At 41.0% G+C, this 19514-nt stretch overlaps 2 protein-coding genes across 3 annotated transcripts in view; both read left to right on the forward strand.

The window, feature by feature from the left end:
* Window positions 1-5883, forward strand: part of DYDC1 (DPY30 domain containing 1) — a 44102-nt gene extending 38219 nt beyond the window's left edge. The window contains exon 8 of one of the 2 annotated variants that reach the window (XM_079900096.1): window positions 5756-5883. In XM_079900096.1, the coding sequence (XP_079756222.1) occupies window positions 5756-5769 (14 nt within the window). In that variant the 3' untranslated portion in view covers window positions 5770-5883. The remainder of the gene's footprint in view (window positions 1-5755) is intronic. The other variant, XM_079900097.1, reaches the window with a different exon arrangement.
* MAT1A (methionine adenosyltransferase 1A) overlaps window positions 5805-19514 on the forward strand; it is a 35277-nt gene continuing 21567 nt past the window's right edge. The window contains exon 1 of the mRNA XM_079900094.1: window positions 5805-5915. The gene's annotated coding sequence lies outside the window, so the exon portion shown is untranslated. The remainder of the gene's footprint in view (window positions 5916-19514) is intronic.

The following is a 19514-nucleotide window of genomic DNA, read 5'->3' on the forward strand; positions in this document are numbered from 1 at the left end:
CAGGAAGAGATATTTTTCCTGGCTCTCTTTGAGCCATGGTAATGCCCTCTAATCACTTCAGGGGGTTCTTTCCTTAGCTTTGTGTCATTTCCTCATGCACATGCATTTATCACTCAGCTGAAGACTCGAGGAGGACCCTCTGTAGGTACCTCTGTGCTCTCAGCTCCTTCTCCTTAAGTCGGGGAGACCACCAGGCTTTGTATACATTCCGCCTCCCGGCACTGTAGCTGGGCATCACTCTCAAGGAAGTACATTGGGGCAATTGTAGGGAACACTTTAATTGTTTCTCATTTCCCAGGGGTTATTGTCCCTTGTTGCCTTATGTTCACTGTCTTGACAAGTATTGTTTCATGTATTTTGTCCTGGTTTTAATTGTTTCACGTGTAAGTCCTATCCCTTTTAGACCATCCTGGCTTAAAGCCAAAGATCAAACCCTACAGACTTTTTCTCATGGAAAACTATTCCTTTGCTATACTCAACTTTCCTAATTTCATGAAGTTTAACGTGATTATTTTCTGAGAAGAACTTCGGGGTCCTGGAGGTACCTAATGACTTATATCTCTTATCCTGTTTGGAACCAGGCATAAAGGGCCAAATGCGAGTCAAAGAATCAACTTTACAAACGTTAAAACTTCCACAGAGAGTGCACTTTGGACACTGGGCCCAAACTGAGTATTTTATTGCTGCTGGCTAGTCTCAGGAAAAGCATTTGGGGAGCTGCAGTTCTCTCTGTGTCAGGTGGAGAGCCCGGTCTGCTCTGCTTCTCAGAGGGGAGATGGAAGCATGGAGGGTCCATGGTCGGTTCTGCTTGCTGAGACATTCAGGGGCAAGAGCTCAAAGGCCCGGTTGAGCCCGGGACCTTTACCCCAGACCAACTCATCCTTCTCTTGGGAGGAGCAAGAGAGGAGGGTGCAGAAATAGCCTGGCCTCCTCGTCTGCCACACCATTCTCTTCTGGGAAATTATACTGTATTAGTCTTATTTTGGCTGAAATAACTAAAAAACCCAGACTCAACTGGCTTTATAGATCAAATGACTTAATGTCTCCTAGGAGAAGTGCAGAGAATGGGCAGGTCATAAACATGACAGATCAGGGCTCTAGCTGCCCCCTCTTGGCTCCGTCTTTCTCTTCTATTGGTTTCATCCTCGGGTTGCTCCTTGCATGGCTGCAGTAAATAAATCCAGGTGTTATATTCAGACACAACAGCATCTTGTGTGAGAAGTGGGGAGGGTCTTCCTGGGTGGTAGTATTTATATTCCTAGAGACTCCTCAGCAGACTTTTCCTGTCTCACTGCTTGTGATTGCACTATATGCCTATCATCTCCAATCTCATTCCCAACAAAGATGGGTAGTCATCACCCAAAGTACTTACACTATCACCTTATTGATTCATTGGTTTAGATTCATTTATCCTCAATCTGCGTCAAAGAGACGTCACTAGTTACAGGGCTGGGCCAGGATGAGGCAAATGCGGTAAAAGTTTAAGTGCTGACTCTGTAATTACAGGAACCTGAGTGACTGCCTCAGATTTTGCGCCGTAGGCACTCCGTTTGCCTTGTCCCAGTCCTATCCCTGCTAGTTACTGTGGGAAATAAGAATAAGGCATGACGTTTGCCCTTACAGTGCTTTTGTGTGGTTGAAAAGCATAACTTGTGTGCACATATAATTTGAGGCAGTGTGCATGAAGAACTATTAACTGTCACAAATAGGAGCTAAGGATTTAGAGGAGAGTATGATTTGAGCAAGGTTTATGAAAGAGAGAACCTTGGAAAAAACCTTAAAGGAGAGGTAAGTTTTGAACACGTGAAACCCATGGGGATGTGAAGAAAACTAGCCAAAGAGAGGGCTAGAGGGACCGTTAGGGGCCAGATCATGGAGGCCTGGGCGCCAGCCTCAAAGGTCTGGGCTTGCGACGCGGCAGTGATGTGTAGGAAGACTCATGATGGCTTTTGAGGACTTTTTACAGTCTTCATTAAGGCTGTGGAGGTGAAATTCAGATCATGTGGTTAAGGCGTGAATTTTGGTAAAGAAGGGAAAGATTGTAAAGCTATTCTTTGGAGAAATTTGGTGATGAAGAGGAAGTGGCTTGAGAATTTTGCAGGGTTGAGAAGGAATTCTTTTTGTGGGGAGAAATGAGGTTTTGTTTGTGGTTTTGGCAATAGGAATGTTGGGGAGTTGAGAGAGAGAGGCTAAAACTGTGGTTCAGGAGGGTTAGAGCAGGGTTCCAGAAGAACTGGGTGTGGAACAAAGTCACAGAGGGAGGAAAGCACTTTGGGAATTACTCTTTTCTCTCATCCAGGGGTGGGAAATATATAGAGAGAGAGATTTTGAGGGAAGGGGATGAAATTTGGGACAGTGGTGCATTGCAGAATTTGCAACATATACCTCTGATCCTCTTGGTAAAGAAGGAGAGAAGGGCAGAGGTTGGTCAGGTACTTGAGTGAGAATGAATTTTAAAACATCTGCTGGCGGAATGGATGAATAAAATAATTGTTGGACAGCTCTGTGGGCCCTAAACTTAAATGAATTAAATGACTTAATTCATGTAGAGCTTTTGTAGCAGTGACTAGAATTTAGTAGGCACTCAAGTAGTGAAGTTGTTACTACTACCACGTTATTACATGCTGGGTACTGGGCTGGGTAAGTAGAGACCTCATCAGAGCTCTTAAATCATGTTCTCCAGTAGCCCGTAACGAACTCAAAGGTAGAGCAGTCAGTAGCTAATGGCGATGCCCTAGAGCTGAGGGTTGGTAGACTGTCACAAGACCGTGGGATCTGGAGTCCAGCAAGAGCAGCACTGGAGTGTGCGGCTCCCAGGCCCACTGTCAGCTGGATGACCGCACGGCAGCTCTAGGGCAAGAGGTGAGTGGCCTTGTTCAAAGCAAATTCCCGGTCAGGAACAGAGCAATAGTGGGAGGGAGATGGGGGCAGGGGGGCAAGGTAGGAGAGGAGAGAGCAAACAGCACAGCTCGTGGTAGAGTATTTTGCAAAGATTTGGCCCAGCCAAGGAGTCAGTGTTTACCAAGGCGCTTGACTATAAATCAGGAGCAGGACCAATGCCCATTGTCCAGCCTAAACACACACTGTCAGGATTGGGGCAAGATAGAAGTGGGCTTGTGAGTGGGTGGAAAGGGGTCAGGTGTGAAGTTGGTGAAGGAGAGAGAAGGGGGCTAACACTGAGCCCTTCTTAATGCTGAAGGCTCTACTGAGGGTTCATGGGATTGTTGATAGGAGCCTGGATTTGAATGTATTAGAGAAAGGAAGTTTCAGAAAGTCACTGTTCCGAGCTGTCCAGCTAATGTGCTGGAGCTGGCCTCATTGCCCAGTTCTGTGTGAAATATTTAAACTACTGAATGTATTTGTGTGTGCTAAGAATGTTACAGAAACAGCTGTGTCTGAAACATAGTTGACTTTATTTTCCTAGACACTCTCTCCCCTCCTCACCTCTGCAGTATCACAGGCGGCTTCATTACTGTACAGCTGCCCAGTTTATAAGGTGGGAGCCTTCCTCAACCGTCTTGTGGTTCTCATACTTCTTGTCCAATACAAGGAGCCTGATACTCGCTCCTCTTTTCTCTCATGTTCCGAAGCCACCGGTGATAGGTTTTTTAGCTCATCACCTTAGTGTCACTGTCGTCAGTCCCTCATCAAATTATAAGAGACCTGCTTGTTTAACACATTATTCAGAATCATGTGCCAGGTTCCTCCAGCTTAAAGATGATAAGGGCTTATCCTAATTGCAGTCAATGGCCTCCCCCCCACTCTACCTGACTTACCTCATTTCAACAAGTCTCTCTAGGTTGGCTCCCCTCTGAGGCTCCCCTCTTAGCTGGTCTCTGAGTGCACAGACTGGTGTGAGAGGTGCTCAGTGCCACTGCAAAGCTCTCCCCTGCACGGTGAGCAAGGGCACGGGCGAGAAGGTAAATCATGATGGAAGTGGCAAAGGACCAGTTGGTAGTTAGTGCTATGAACTTTTTACATGGACAGAAGTCAGTTAGAGCTTCATGGAAGTGAGAGATCAAAACATACAAAACACATAAAAAACAAAGAAGAAAGGTTCAGAATTGATTGTGGGTGGGTAGGAGGAGAAATTGAGCAGAGAAATGAAGGCAGGAATGCCTGCAGGCTGCCTGAGGAGTAGCAGATCCGTGCAGGGGTGAAGTAGGAGGGAAGTTCAGAAAAGTTGATCTGGATCAGATTATGAAGCATATTAAAGTCCAAGCTAAGAAGTCTAGGCTGAGAGAGAGAACGGAAATGAGAAGTGTACGTTGAAAAACTTTATTAGGAACAGGGTGTGAGAAAGGGGTGTTCTTTTGCAGAGAGACGTTTTAAGATGCTTAATTGGTGGTGTTTAGGATGGTTTTGGCTTAGGATGCTGTTATCTTAGTCTAGGCTTCAGGTAATGAAGGTCGGGACCTGGGTTGTCGTAGTGGAAATTCATCAGTAACATGTATTGTGTACCTACTATGTGCTAGGAACTGTTCTAGGTTCTCGTGGGGAACATCTGTGCTAGACGTGGTTCCTACTCTCAAGTCACTCACAGTTTAGTGGGGGATGTAAAGCAAACAAGTGTAGACATGGCACATTCTGTAAGCCAACTTGGAAGCTGATTGTGTGGATATGAAGGATGTAGGAAGAGCCTGGGGCCTGGAGTAATGGTGGAGCAATTGAGGGCTTAGAGGGATCATGCAGGAGGTGTAGGTCCGGGGCAGAAAGGATGCCTGGCAGCTGGGTATGTAGCAGGGTGTAAGAGAGAAGCTCAGAGCTGCTGCTGCTGCTGTCACTGACCCAGAGAACGGGATGGCAGGGACGCCCTTGTTTGGGGGACACTAGAACTGATGTAATTGACACATTTTTCAGGAGACCAGTGGCTGAGCCATATAATTAATGAATATGAGATGATAACCTTATTCTAAAGTGTCATACCCATTAAAAATATTCAAGTACAGACCACTGAAAACAAAAATAGAAACAAAAAGAACAAGTATTAAATTTTTTGTGAAATTTAATTAAACCAAGAAATCAGGTATTAATACATTGAATCAAGTTTGTTTCTAATTGTGTATTAAATTGTAACTATTACTACTACCACTAGGTGTCACAAAGATTCAGTTTTTAAAGGCCCTACACCTCTTGAGGCTGTGGCTTTGAAACATTTCTTTTTGTACAGAAATGCGGTTTTCTAGTATTAACAAGTATAATGAAATGCTACTTTAAATTTTTTTAATTATTATGAAATACCCCAAATATGCACAAGAATACACAGAATAATGCAAGCAGTATCCTTTACCCCAATCCAGATCTAACAAATACTAACTTTTTATCATATATTTGACAGTTAAAAAAAGACTAAAATCTTACAGTTGATGTTCTTTTTGTCCTCCTCCATCCCATTCCTCTCATTTCTTGCCCACAGATAACCATTACCTTGAGATCAGTAGATGTACTTCCCAGATACACCCCTGATGTTTTCACACAAATGCTAATTTATTTATTCAAAGATAGCATCAGTATTTTGGGGTGAGATTTTAACAGTGTTAAATGGTATCATCCTATAGGTGTCGTTCTGCAGCTTGCTTTTTTCATTCATGTTATATTTTCAAGATTTATCCCTGCTGGTTCATGAATATCTACTTCGTCTGTTTTAACTGCTGTATAGTGTACTGTCGTACCTGTTCTTCTACAGGCAGCTGTTTAGACTATTTTAAATGCTTTATTTGTATACATACGTGTTTGTATGTACCTCTTTGTGCAGATGTGTGCCTTTGAGGAAATCTGATTGTCTACACACTGTCCTTTGACTCTCAGCGACATGCTGTCCTGGTAAACCAAGGTCTGTCTGTCAGACCACCTTCCCAGAGAATGTATCAAGGACCACGTCCCTGGTATTCTGACACAATGTCCTGATGAAACAGGTAAGGACGAAATGTGTGAGAAACTCGAGCATGCACCAGAACCTTCTGGAGGGCTTTTTATTTATTTATTTAATCTTACATATCATCTTTTTTTAAAAAAATTTTTTTAACAGCTTTATTGAAATATAATTGCTTTACAATGGTGTGTTAGTTTCTGCTTTACAACAAAATGAATCAGTTATATATATACATATGTTGCCATATCTATTCCCTCTTGCGTCTCCCTCCCTCCCACCCTCCCTGTCCCTGGAGGGCTTTTTAGAATGCACCCCCAGTAAGGCAGTAAGTCTGGGCTGGGACTGGAGAATTTGCGTTTCTAACAGGCTCCCAGGTGGTGCTGCTCCAGCTCAGCGATCACACTTTGGAAAACGCTGCTCTAGGGGAGATGAGGCCCCCCTGTGTGGTGCCGGTGCCCATTCTCGAGCTTCTGGACGAGGGTGAAATTGCTTCCCAAAGCGGTCATGTGAGTTTACTAGACAATCCTACCGCCAGGATATGGGGTTCCTTTTGTGCCATTTCCTTTCCAGTACTTGGTAATGTCACACTTCAACATTTTTGCGCATAACCGAGTGTAATGTGGTACCTTCTTTGTTAATTTGCATTTTCCCTGATGTTAATGAGGTTACAGACCTTTTCATGTTTATTGCACAATGGGTTTGCTCTTCTGGGAGTTGCTCGTTCATATTGTTTGCTTATATTTGTTATTGATTTGTTTGTCTTTTTCTTATTGATTTTCTTTGTTGGTTGTATGTGTTGGGAAATCTCTCAGTTGATGGGTTGCCTTTTAACTTGGTTTATGGTGTTTATTGTTAGGCAGAAATGTTGTTTTATTTTAGTTAACTGTACCTTTTTTTCCATTCATGTTTTGTGCTTTTTTTTGGTCTTTTGTTTAACAAATTAATGAAGCATTATTAATTCTGAAAAACTTATAAGCCCAGTCTGATTTAAGGATTATCTTTAAAAATTATTTCTGTATTTTAACTTAGATTTTTTCAAATTAATTTCCTTCAAGTATAATCAGTAATCAAACCGACAGTTTAAAAATCAGGCTAGGGGGCTTCCCTGGAGGTCCAGTGGTTAAGACTCTGTGCTTCCAATGCAGGGACATGGATTTAATCCCTGGTTGGGGAACTGGGATCCCACAGGCTGCACGGTGTGGCAAAAAAAAAAAAAAAAAATCAGGTTAAAGCATGATTTTACCAGTTATATTGAATAATAAAAACAATTCTAGTTTGTAACTTGTCCATTGATGATATTGCTGAAATGATATTTTAAGTGCTAAAAATGAGCTTATTGCCGTTTAAACTTAGTACTTCCACCACTACTAATACTTTTGGCCGTTTTATTTGATGATTAAACAGTTTTTCCAAGGAGAAAGGGAGAAGAGCTTTTGAATCAGAGGACTCCAAAGTATAAGTTAGTGTAGGAGAAGTTACCAGGTAGGAGAGGTGTGGTGTGTGACTTCCAGGCTCGTGACGGTCGGCTGATGCGATTTTCCATGTCACAAGAAATGCTTGCCTACTCCAGAATGTCCCCTGTGTGGCTACACTGGCCGGAGCAGCACCAACTAGATATTTATTTGCATCAACATGATTTTGAAATTCAGTTTTCTCTGATGTTACTGGCTCATTCATTCAAAAGGAAGAGAGCACTTACTATGTGCCAGGCAAGGTATGCAAGATGCTTTGCAGTATGTCTACTCCCTTTGTAAGGCAGGGATTGTCCTTATTTTACAGAGGCAGCAATGGAAGTTCAGAGAGTTTTTAAAGCTTCCGAGACTCTCACAGCTAATCATTGAGAGAGCTGAGATGCAAACCCAGATTTCTCTGACTTTACAACTTTCTTGCTATCACTGTGTTCTCTCAGTAACATTCTATCAGAGCCCACTGTTTGTAGGCATTATTAGCTATTCATACTTTAGTGTGACTGCTTTGCTAAATATTAAGCAGGTTATTTTGCGGAACCGTGAAACCTAGCTGAATTGGATATACTGTGGGAATAGATGAGCTGTCGCTGGAGGGTTTGAACTTGGCCATAACACCTTCTTAGAGCCTGAAATACTGGTACCCAAGGGCAGCACGGGGTGACAACCAGACAGGAGGAGGTTCACTTGCTTTGTCCTTTTTCCTAGGGTAGTGCTTCTCAAATTTTAATTTCTTATAAATTAATGGGGGAGAGGGGATTCTGTTAAAGTGTTGATTCTAATTTCCGAGTCTAGGGTGGAGCCCCACATTCTGCATTTCTAACAAGTGGGCAGGTGATGCTGAGGCTGTTCATTAGGGAACCACACTGAATAACAAAGGCCAAAGTTATACTCAGAAGGTGTGTGTGGAGGAGAACGGACTGGAGAAGAAAGAAAATGTGTTTGGTAGGCACATGGGTCACTGGAGGAGTTTGAGGGCCGAGCAGCAGTGCAGCAGTTTTAAGGAAGGTGAGGAGGCTGCTGCCTGGGTGGGGGTGATGGGAGAGGTGGGTGGTGGGCACTGTGCCTGCAGTGCCTTTAGTTCATGCTGTAGGTTCAGAGCCCAGGCTGAGCACAGTGTCACTTGCTCCATTATGGTGTCTGGTGATTCACTAGATATGGTGCTGTAGTACAAGTGATCCTCATGGCTCAGAAGCCAGCAAAAGCAGATCACACTGAGCGGTGGAAGTAGAGATGTGTTTGCCTCATTGTCCAAGGACCCTTCGGTGTAATTCTGTAGTATTCAATAGCAAGCTTTCTGCATTTGAGGCTGAGAAAGGCTTTTTTCCTGAGCTCTGGTAGCAGAAAGTATTAGAGTAGCTGGCAGCAGCTAAATAAGTAACCACACTTTGTGGGTAATTACTTTTTTATTATCTTGAATTAGGAAAAAAATGAAGTGCTTTTAACTGGCAGCACAGTGGGAAAAGGAGAGAATATTTGGAGTTGGAAGGACTGAGTTTGAGGATGGTGTCACTTACCAGTTGTGTAACCCAAAATAAATCACCGAATCTCTCTGGGCCTGGGCTTCCTCCTCTGTTAAATGGGGACAGTACCCTGCTGAGTCATTGTGAGAGCTGACTGAGCTGACACTTGCAGGGGTGCTTTGTAAACCGCAAGACTTTCTATATGTATTTATTAATATGGAAAATTGGCATCAGAGACAGTGTATGAATGGGAGGCTGCTTCCACATAGGTTTGTGGGGTTTTTTTCACATAGTTTTTTTTTTTTTTAATTGAAGTATAGTTGATTTAATGTTGTGCCAGTCTCTGCTGTATAGCAGGGTGACTCAGTTACACACATCTTTACATTCTTTTTTATATTCTTTTCCATTATGGTTTATCCCGGGAGATTGGATGTAGTTCCCTGTGCTATACAGTAGGACGTTTTTGTTTATCCATTCTAAATGTAATAGTTTGCATTCACAAAGGTTTTTAAAATCTGTTTTCAACCCCCCAAATGAGACAATTTTATAGACATTTCAAAACATGAAATACTTCTGACCAAATTTTATTTATTTTTGTATTGGAGGGTCAGTTTGGCCTAAATTACCTAAATAATGATTTTAGTTTCTTATGTCATTTAAAATATTTAGACCTCAACAACACTATTCATTTATATAAAAATATTGTCTAGAGTAAACAAGAGAAAGGCAAAATATCAAGAGAAGACTAAAGCCAGATGACTTCATGACTGTAATTTTCTTTCTCTACAATTTTTGCCTCTGAAATGTTCACCCTCCCTGTTTAGGTGTTTGAGATGGGGATTTGTTTAGTGAAGAAACTATTCTGGGAAAAAGGTGACGACTTCTGTCTCTGCCATACCTTTTGGCTGTATTGTGAAACCGTAGGTCAACGATTTAACTCCATTTAGTAAATTGTGGACTGAGGTCATATAGTTCACTGTCAATCCATACACTTCCCAGATTTCCCACCAGTGTTGATGAGTTTATGGTGAGTTGACTTAGAGGGAAGGATGTGATATTTTAAATTTCTATAAATGTAATAAGGCCAGTTGGGATAACCTTCAATTTTAATTTATTTTTTAAAATTTTTATCAGAGTGTAGTTGCTTTACAATGTTGTGTTAGCTTCTACTGTATAGCAAAGTGAATCAGCTATACGTATACATATATCCCCTCTTTTCTGGATTTCCTTCCCATTTAGGTCACCACAGAGCACTGAGTAGAATTCCTTGTGCTATACAGTGGGTTCTCATTAGTTATCTATTTTCTACATAGTATCAATAGTGTATATATATAACCTTCAGTTTTTAAAATAAAACTGATTTATAATGACTGGCTACAGCCATGATGATTCTGTTTCAAAATGGAAGTTATGTGCATATGTATAGTCTTTAGGGGTAAGCTGACAGATGTCTAGACACATCCTAGCTATCTTCTAAGTTTAGAGTTGAGAGGTGATGGCTAATTCCTTGAAACCATGTATAGTATATTTAACATTCATATTGATTGCTGTGAATTGACTCATAGACTTGACTCAGTGTTTTTCTACTTTAAAAATATGAAGTCATTCTACAGCAAAGCTATTTTAGCCCAGCGGAGGATTCCATAGAAGCACTTTGAATTAGTGATTCCCTAACAACATTGGGCTTGTGTAGGCCACCCCTTCCTTCCCTCCACCAAGTTTACTCTGAGTTGGGAGATCAGCTGGCCAATCATAGGCTGCCTTTCCATCCCACCCAACTTTCTGCTTTTTCCTCCAAAATTACTGGCTAATTTAAACACACCCATGTCGCCTCCATTTTTACTTCAGTTGGATATTTACCTTGGCGAGTGTGTTTGCTTACATAAAAAAGAGTAGTGTTTACTTCGTGATAACAAGAACCTTCAGAATATTGCTTTTTTTAAAATATGGAATCACATATTTGTAGAAATCCTTACAGAAATGGCTTGTTCAGGGTGTGGGGTTATTTTCAAATTTTATATCTGTAAATACTGCTTCAACTTTCTGGAGGCTCATTTAATACATCCTGACCTGTTGAGTAAGACCTGGGGAATGACGTAAAGGCAAATACGCCAGCATTTGCAGGGTAGGAGACTGACACAGGTCCCTGAGAGCACCCAGTCCTCCCCAGAGCGCCAGCACTCACTCACCTCCTGGCAGGGTCTGACTCATCCTGGGAGCACACAGTGTTTGTGTTTATTGTCATTATTACTCTACTCTGGCATCCCATGAATTCACCCAGGTCAGACACGTGGAAGTCATCCCTGAATCCTCCCACCTTTTTGCTTCCTACATCCAGTGAGGTATCAAATCCCACTTCTGCTTTCCGCCTATGCCATGTAATCTCTTTGCCTCCAGGGCAGCCCTCTCTAGTCTGGTCACCATAGAACAATAGCAGCAGCTGGCAAAATGGTTTCTGTAAAAGTCTGCATCTGATCATATGCCCCATCCAGGCACGTCTTTTGCTTGAAACCCTTCACCAGCTTCCCTTTGTCATCAAGAAAAAGTCTGAACTCCTTATAGGACCCACAGAGCCCTTCACGATCTGGCCTCTGCCACCACCTCTAGTCTTCTCTCTGACAGTGCCCCAGCCCACGCCCCAGCTTCACTGAACCGCTTGAAAAATCATGAAGGCTTCACGCTCTCTCTAGCTTGTGGGTCTCGGTAAATGTTCTTCCCGTTGCCTAGAACATTTTCTCCCAGTGTCTCCTGGAATACCTATGTTTGTCCTTACTGTGGAGGGCCTACCCTATTCCTGGTATACAGTAGGTGTTTAGTTCATGTTCAAAGAAAGAATGTGTGGCGTGTGAGCATGGGAGGAGGGTGGATGCGTGGATCCCTGTGTAGCTGAGGTGGAGACTGTCCTGGTCATGCTGCCCAGCTGCCTTCCTGCCACTACTGAGACTGCACCCCAGTAGGGCATGTGGCTTCCTATCCATGTCTTGTCCCCAGCACAGTCTGGCTTGCAGAGAGCCAACAGCTAGCCTGGCCTTCTGGTGTAAGCCTAGATTCAAAGTAATTGTTCCTGCTAAGGCCAGGGGCTGGGCCGCCTGCTAGGGATTTGCCTTGTTTGGCTCCAGAACTGCCTATGAGTCCTCTTTGGAAATCCTGCTCGTTGATTGTCAGTTGACAGATTGTACGGTCTTCAGCCTGGGCTTTTAACTTCTCATAGATTTTTCTTCTACAATGAAGACTCAAGAAGATAATTTTTAATTTTGAAGTGGTAACCTTATTTCTATGGCTTGGCAACCACTTATTATTATTTTTCATTTTCTGCTGCAAACTCCTTGATGGCAGGAATCATGCTGGGTTTTGTTTTGCTGTTTGTATCTCCAGAGAATAGACTAGTGCCTGGGACACGACATAGTAGGTGCTCAGTAAATAATTCAGTGAGTAACGTGAATGAACATAAGCGTGAAGGAGCCAAGGTAAATATTTAGTTTAAAAAAATTTTTAGAACAGTTTTTTTAAAAAGTAAATTTGTTTATTTTATTTTTAGCTGTGTTGGGTCTTCTTTGCTGCACATGGGCTTTCTCTAGTTGTGGCGAGCGGGGGCTACTCTGTTGCCATGCACAGGCTTCTCATTGCGGTGGCTTCTCTTGTTGTGGAGCACGGGGTCTAGGCGCATGGGGTTCAGTAGTTGTGGCTCACGGGCTCTAGAGTGCAGGCTCAGTAGTTGTGGCACACAGGCTTAGTTGCTCTGTGGCATGTGGGATCTTCCCAGACCAGGGATTGAACCCGTGTCCCCTGCATTGGCAGGCGGATTCTAAACCACTGCGCCACCAGGAAAGTCCCTAGAACACTTCTGGATTTACGGAATTATTGCAAAGTTAGTACAGAGTTTCTGTGTATTCTGAACCCAGTTTCCCCTATTATTAGCATCTTACAGTGTTATTGGATCTCTTTCTGAGCTCTTCCCTCGGTGATCTTTCCAGTTTTTTCCCCACTCTGGGCCTCCCCTTTTTGGTCTTTTGTCCAGAAAGCTGGGTTTCAGTTACCCCATTCTGCTGTACACTTCGTATGGCCAAGCCTGTATCTGAAGCCAAGTGGCAGAAGATACACACAGAAAAAACAACAGGGATTGGTTCCACTTTCTTGGGATCACAGCTTCTCCATTCAGAGAGGAAGTTTCCCCTCCCTTAGAATTTTAGGTGCGCACGGGCCTCCACTGCCAATTTTGTCACCATGGAATTGTCTGGGGGCTGGGGCTCAAGAGAATGGAAAAAAGAAAAAGAAACCCAAAGGATTTCCCTCCACTCTTGCAAACTTAGGGAATCCCCTTTCCTGCTCTTGATCAAGTCAATAAAAGGGCCTCTCCCAGAGCTTTCTCTGTGTGGGCCCTGGCACCCACTTCTGAGTTTTGCACTGCCTTGGGTCCAGGATACAGGAGGGGGGGAAAAAAGGGAACCTCACTGCCTTTTTGGTCTCTTCCCCTATTTGCCTACTACTGTTTACTTTTCAGAATCCTCAAACAGCTACTCCATGCATTCTGTCCAGATGTTATAGCTGCATTCAGTGGGAGAGACAGGGTGGAGTGTGCTTATCGTGCTTATTCCATCTTGTTTGGAACTAGAACTCGACAGGTTTAATTAACTCTCAATTTTTTTTTTTTTTTTTTTTTGCGGTACGCAGGCCTCTCACTGTTGTGGCCTCTCCCGTTGCGGAGTACAGGCTCTGGACGTGCAGGCTCAGCGGCCATGGCTCACAGGCCCAGCCGCTCCGTGGCATGTGGGATCTTCCCGGACCGGGGCACGAACCCGCATCCCCTGCATCGACAGGCGGACTCTCAACCGCTGCACCACCAGGGAAGCCCCAACTCTCAAATTTTTATCTAAGTAACACATACAGGGGACTATACCTATATAGATATATGGATATATTTCCTTCAAGAGAAAATATACCAGTGTATGAACTATGCTCATCAAACTATGAGTGGAAGGATGTACTATATTATTTTTCTTTTCTGTATTTTCTAAAAATTTCCCACAGTTACCATAAATTACACCAGAATAAAACTCAACTTTTTTTTTTAAAGAAACCTAATACAATTGAACCTTGTAATTAGAACCTCACAGCACCATTTAATATGAAACGTTTTGCTTTTATTTCAGTATGAGAAACCAGCCTAAGAAAACCCAGAGGTTTGGGGATGTTGTATTGCTTTCTAGTTTTGGAAACATTTTGCTTATGCCAGTATCAGATACTGTTTTGATTGCTGTAGCTTTGTAGTAAGTTTTGAAATTTGGGAAATGTGAGTCCTCCGACCTCATTTTTCTTTTTCAAGATTGTTTTGGCTATTTGAGATCCTTTTCAATTCCATATTAATTTTAAGATAAGCTTTTACATTTGTGCAAAAGAGGCCTCTGGGATTTTGATAGAGATTGCATTGAATCTGTAGATTGCTTTGGGTAGCATTGCCATCGTAACTGTTTGTTTTCCAACCCATGAATATGAGATGTCTTTCCATTTACTTAGGATTTTTAAAATTTATTTCAGCAATTTTTAGTTTTCCAGTGTAAAAATCTTGAACCTCCTTAAATTTTTCTAATTATTTTATTCTTTCTGATGCTATTATAAATGGAATTGTTTTCTTTTTTTTAATTAATTTATTTTGGGCTGTCTTGGGTCTTTGTTACGGTGCGTGGGCTTCTCATTGGAGTGGCTTCTCTTTTTTTTTTAACATCTTTATTGGAGTATAATTGCTTTACAATGGTGTATTCGTTTCTGCTGTATAAAAAAGCGAATCAGCTATACATATACATATATCCCCATATCCCTTCCCTCTTGCGTCTCCCTCCCACCCTCCCTATCCCACCTCTCTGTGGAGTGGCTTCTCTTGTTGTGGAGCACGGGCTCTAGGCTCATGGGCTTCGTAGTTGTGGCACACGGGCTTCAGAAGTTGTGGCTTGTGGGCTCTAGAGCACAGGCGCAGTAGTCGTGGTGCACAGGCTTAGTTGCTCCACGGCATGTGGGATCTTCCCAGACCATGGCTTGAACCCATGTCCCCTACATTGGCAGGCAGATTCTCAACCACTGCACTACCAGGGAAGCCCTGAAATTGTTTTCTTAATTTCCTTTTCACATTGTTCATTGATCATGTATAGAAATACAACTGATTTTTGTGTGTTGATCATGTACCCCAAAGCTTTGCTGAATTAGTTTATAAGCTCTAATAGTTTACTTTTGTGTGGATTCCTTAGGATTTTTTATATGCAAGATTATGTTATCTGCAAATAGAGATAGTTTTAGTTCTTTCTCTCCAATTTCAGTGCCTTTTATTTCTTTTTCTTGCCCATTTGCTCTGGCTGGAACTTCCAGTACAGTGTTGAATAGAAGTGGTGAAATGGGCATCCTTCTCTTGTTCCTGATCTTGGGGGGTGGGGGGGAAGCTTTCAGTTATTCGCCTTTGAGTATAACATGAGCTGTAGTTTTTCCATAAATGCCGTTTATCATGTTGAGGAAGTTCCTTCTAGTCCAAGTTTGTTTAGTGTTTTTATCATGTAAGACAGTTGGATTTTCCAGATGCTTTTCTTGTATCAAATGAGATGATCATGTGTTTTTTCCCCCTTCATTCTGTCACTATAGTGTATTACACTGATTTTCATATTTTAGTCACCCTTGCATTCCTGGGATAAATCATCTTTGTTCATGATGTGTAATTCTCTTAATATGTTGCTGGAACTTGTTTGCTATTATTTTGTTGAGGACTCTTTCATCTGTATTCATAAGGAAATACAGTATTGGTCTATAGTTCTTTTCTGATGTCTTTGTCTGGCTTTGGTTTCAGTGTAATGCTGGCCAAATAGAATGAGTTAGGAAGTGTTGCCTCCTTTTATTTTTTGGAAGAGTTTGAGAAGGATTGGTATTAATTATTCTTTAATTAAGGATTTGGGGGACTTTACCAGTGAAATCATCTGGATCTGGGCTTTTCATTATTGGAAGGTTTTTGATTGGTGATCCAATCTCTTGACTTGCTATAGTTCTTTTCAGATTTTCTGTTTATTTTTGGGTCAGTTTTTGTAGTTTGTATGGTTCTAGAAATTTGTTCATTTCTTCTAGGTTATCTAATTGGCTTACAATTGTTCATGTATACTCTTATAGTCCCTTTTATTTTAAGGTCTGTACTAATGTCACCAACTTTATTTCTGCTTTTAATAATTTCAGTCTTCTCTTTGATGTCTTTTGGTCCATTGAGCTCAATGTTTATCAATTTTGTTGGTTTTTCAAAGAAGTAACTTTTCATTTTGTTGATTTTATTTTTTCCTAGTCTCTATTTCATTTATCTCTGTTCTAATTTCTATTATGTTATCCCTCTGCTAGCTTTGGGTTTAACATGTTCTTCCTAGGTTTTTAAGGTGTAAAATTAAGTTATTGGTTTGGGATCTTTTAAAAAATATATAAGCATTTACAGCTATAAATTTCACTCTGAGCACTGCTTTTGCTACATAACATAAATTTGGTAATGTTTATTTTCCTTCATATCAATGTATTTTCTAATTTCATTTATAATTTCTTTTTGACTCATTTTTGAATCAAGACTGTGCAGGTTAATTTTCATGTTTTTGTGAATTTTCTAGTTTTCCTCTTGTTACTGATGTCTATCTTCATTCCATTGTAGTCAAAGAAGATACTTTGTATGATTTCAGTCTTTTCAAATTTATTGAGAGTTTTGTCACCTAATATATGGTCTGTTCTGGAGAATGTTCCATGTGTAGTTGAGAAGAATCTATATTCTGTTTTCGGGGGGACCTTTCTATATGCATCAGTTAGGTCTAGTTGGTCTATAGTGTTGTTCAAGTCCTCTGTTTCCTTATTGATCTTCTGTATAATTCTGTCCATTATTGAAAATGGAATATTGAAATCTCCAACTATTTCTACCTTCAATTCTGTCAGTTTTTGCTCTATGTATTTTGGTGCTCTGTTGTTAGGTGTGTATATGTTTATATTGGTTATATCTTCTCAATGGATTTATCCTTTTATCAATATATAAAGTAATTATTTTGTAACAATTTTTAACTTAAATTCTATTTTCTCTGATATTAGGTTAGCCATCCTAGCTCTCTTCTGGTTATTATTTGTGTAGAATATCTTTTTCCTTCCTTTCACTTTCAATCTATTTGTGTATTTGGATCTAAAGTGAGTCTCATAACAGTATATAGTTGGATCATGTTTTGTTTTTAATACATTCTGCCTTTTAATTGGAGAGTTTAATTCATTTGTATTTAAAATAATTGTGGATGAGAAAGGACTTCAGCCATTTTGCTGTTTCTTTTTCTGTATATACTTTAGGGTTTTTTTTTTTTCCTTAGTGCTTACCTTACTGGATTTTTTCCTTAGTGGATTACAGTTAACATCTTAAATTCATAGCAATCAAGTTTGAATTAATACCAACACAGTTTCAGTAGTATACAGAGACACTGCTCAGTCGGTCTCCTCTGTCATGTTTATTGGCCCTAATTGCAACTTTATACATACTGTGTCCATTAACAAAGGTTTATAATTGTTTTATACATTTGTCTTTTAAATACAAAAAGTTATGAAAGAAAACTCCAATAATACTACCTTTTATGTTTACCTATGTACCTGTGTGTGTACCATTGTTCTTTCTTTCTTCGTGTGGCTTTGAGTTACTGTCTGCTGTCGTTTAATTTCAGCCCCAGAGCCTCCCTTTAGCATTCCATATAGGGCATGTCTACTGTGACAAACTCCCTCAGTTTTTATTTATCTGAATATCTTAATTTCCCCTTCATTTTTGAAGTATAATTTTGTTAGATGTAGAATTCTTGGTTGACAGGTTTTCTTTTTTTCCTTTCAATACTTTAAATATGTTATCTCATTGCCTTCTGGCTTCCACAGTTTCTGAAGAGAAATTGTCTGTTAATACTATAGAAGAGGGGCTTCCCTGGTGGCGCAGTGGTTGAGAGTCCGCCTGCTGATGCAGGGGACGCGGGTTCGTGCCCTGGTCCGGGAAGATCCCACATGCCGCAGAGCGGCTGGGCCCGTGAGCCATGGCCGCTGAGCCTGCGCATCTGGAGCCTGTGCTCCGCAACGGGAGAGGCCACAACAGTGAGAGGCCTGCATACTGCAAAAAAAAAAAAATACTATAGAAGATTCCTTGTATGTCATGAGATGCCTCTCTTGCTGCTTTCAAGAATCTCTCTCTGTCTGTCCTTCAGAAGTTTGACTATAATGTGTGTCAGTGTGGATCTCTTTGATTTTATCCTGCTTAGATTTTGTTGAGAATCTTGAATCTGTAAGTTTGTGTCTTTCACCAAATTTGGGGAGTTTTTAAGCATTGTTTCTTCAAGTATTCTTTCTGCCCCTTTCTCTCTCTCCTATCCCTGTGAGATTCCCATATGCACATGTTGTTAAACTTGATGGTATCCTACGTGCTTCTCTGACTCTGTTCATTTTTCTTTATTCTTTCCTATTTCTGCTTCTCAAACTGAACAATCTCAGTTGGCCTATCTTCATATTCACTGACTCTTTTGTCTGCCTGAATCCGCTGTTGAACCCCTTTAATGAATTCTTGATTTCTATTATTATACTTTTCAGCTTCAAAATTCCTAGCTGGTTCATTTTTATTACTTTATTGATATTCTGTTTGGTGAGACACCATGCTGGCTTCCTTTAATTTTTTTGTCTGTGGTTCCTTTATACCTTTGAGAATATATGACAGTTGATTTTAAATCTTTGTCTAGTAAGTGCAATGCATGGGCTTCCTCAGGGACAGTTTCTATTAGTTTCTCTTTTTTTTCTCCTTGCATATGGGCTATACTTTTTTGTTTCTTTGCATGCCTGGTAATTTTTTGTTGAAAAATGGACATTTTGAATATTATAATATGGCAACTCTGGAATAAGATTCTCTTCTCCCTGGCATGTGCTGTTGCCATTTGTTGTGGGTCACTGTTGTTTAATACTTTCCTGAACTATTTTATATTCTTTTTGTTGTGTATGAGCACAGGCTCAGTAGTTGTAGCGCACGGCCTTAGTTGCTCCGGGATCTTCCTAGACCAGCACTCGAACCTGTGTCCCCTGCATTGGCAGGCAGATTCTTAACCACTGCGCCACCAGGGAAGTCCCCACATCTTTTCTATTCATCTGTTGATGGACACGTAGGTTGCTTCCACATCTTGGCTATTGTAAATAATGCTGCTATAAACATTAAGGTGCATATATCTTTTTGCATTCGTGTTTTTGTTTTCTTTGGATACATACCCAGGAGTAGAATTGCTGGATCATATGGTAGCTCTGTTTTCTTTCTTTTTTTCTTCCTTTCTTTCTTTCTTTCTTTTTTTTGAGGAACCTCCATACTGTTTTCCCTAGTGGCTGTACCAATTTACATTCCCACCAACAGTGTAGGAGGGCTCCCTTTTCTCCACACCCTCTCCAGCATTTCTTATTTGTAGACTTTTTAATGATGACCTTTCTGACTGGTGTGAGGTGGTACCTCATTGTAGTTTTGATTTGCACTTTTCTAATCAGAAATGTTAATCATCTTCTCAAGTGCCTGTTGGACATCTGTATGTCTTCTTTGGAAAAATGTCTATTCAGGTCTTCTGCCCATTTTTAAATCAGGTTGTTTGTTTTTTGGATATTGAGTTATAAGAGCTCTTTATATAGTTTGGATATTAACCCCTTATCAAGCATATCATTTGCAAATATCTTCTCCCA

This window comes from Stenella coeruleoalba (genome assembly GCF_951394435.1).
Source record: "Stenella coeruleoalba genome assembly, chromosome: 16".
NCBI classification, from domain to species: Eukaryota; Metazoa; Chordata; class Mammalia; order Artiodactyla; family Delphinidae; genus Stenella; species Stenella coeruleoalba.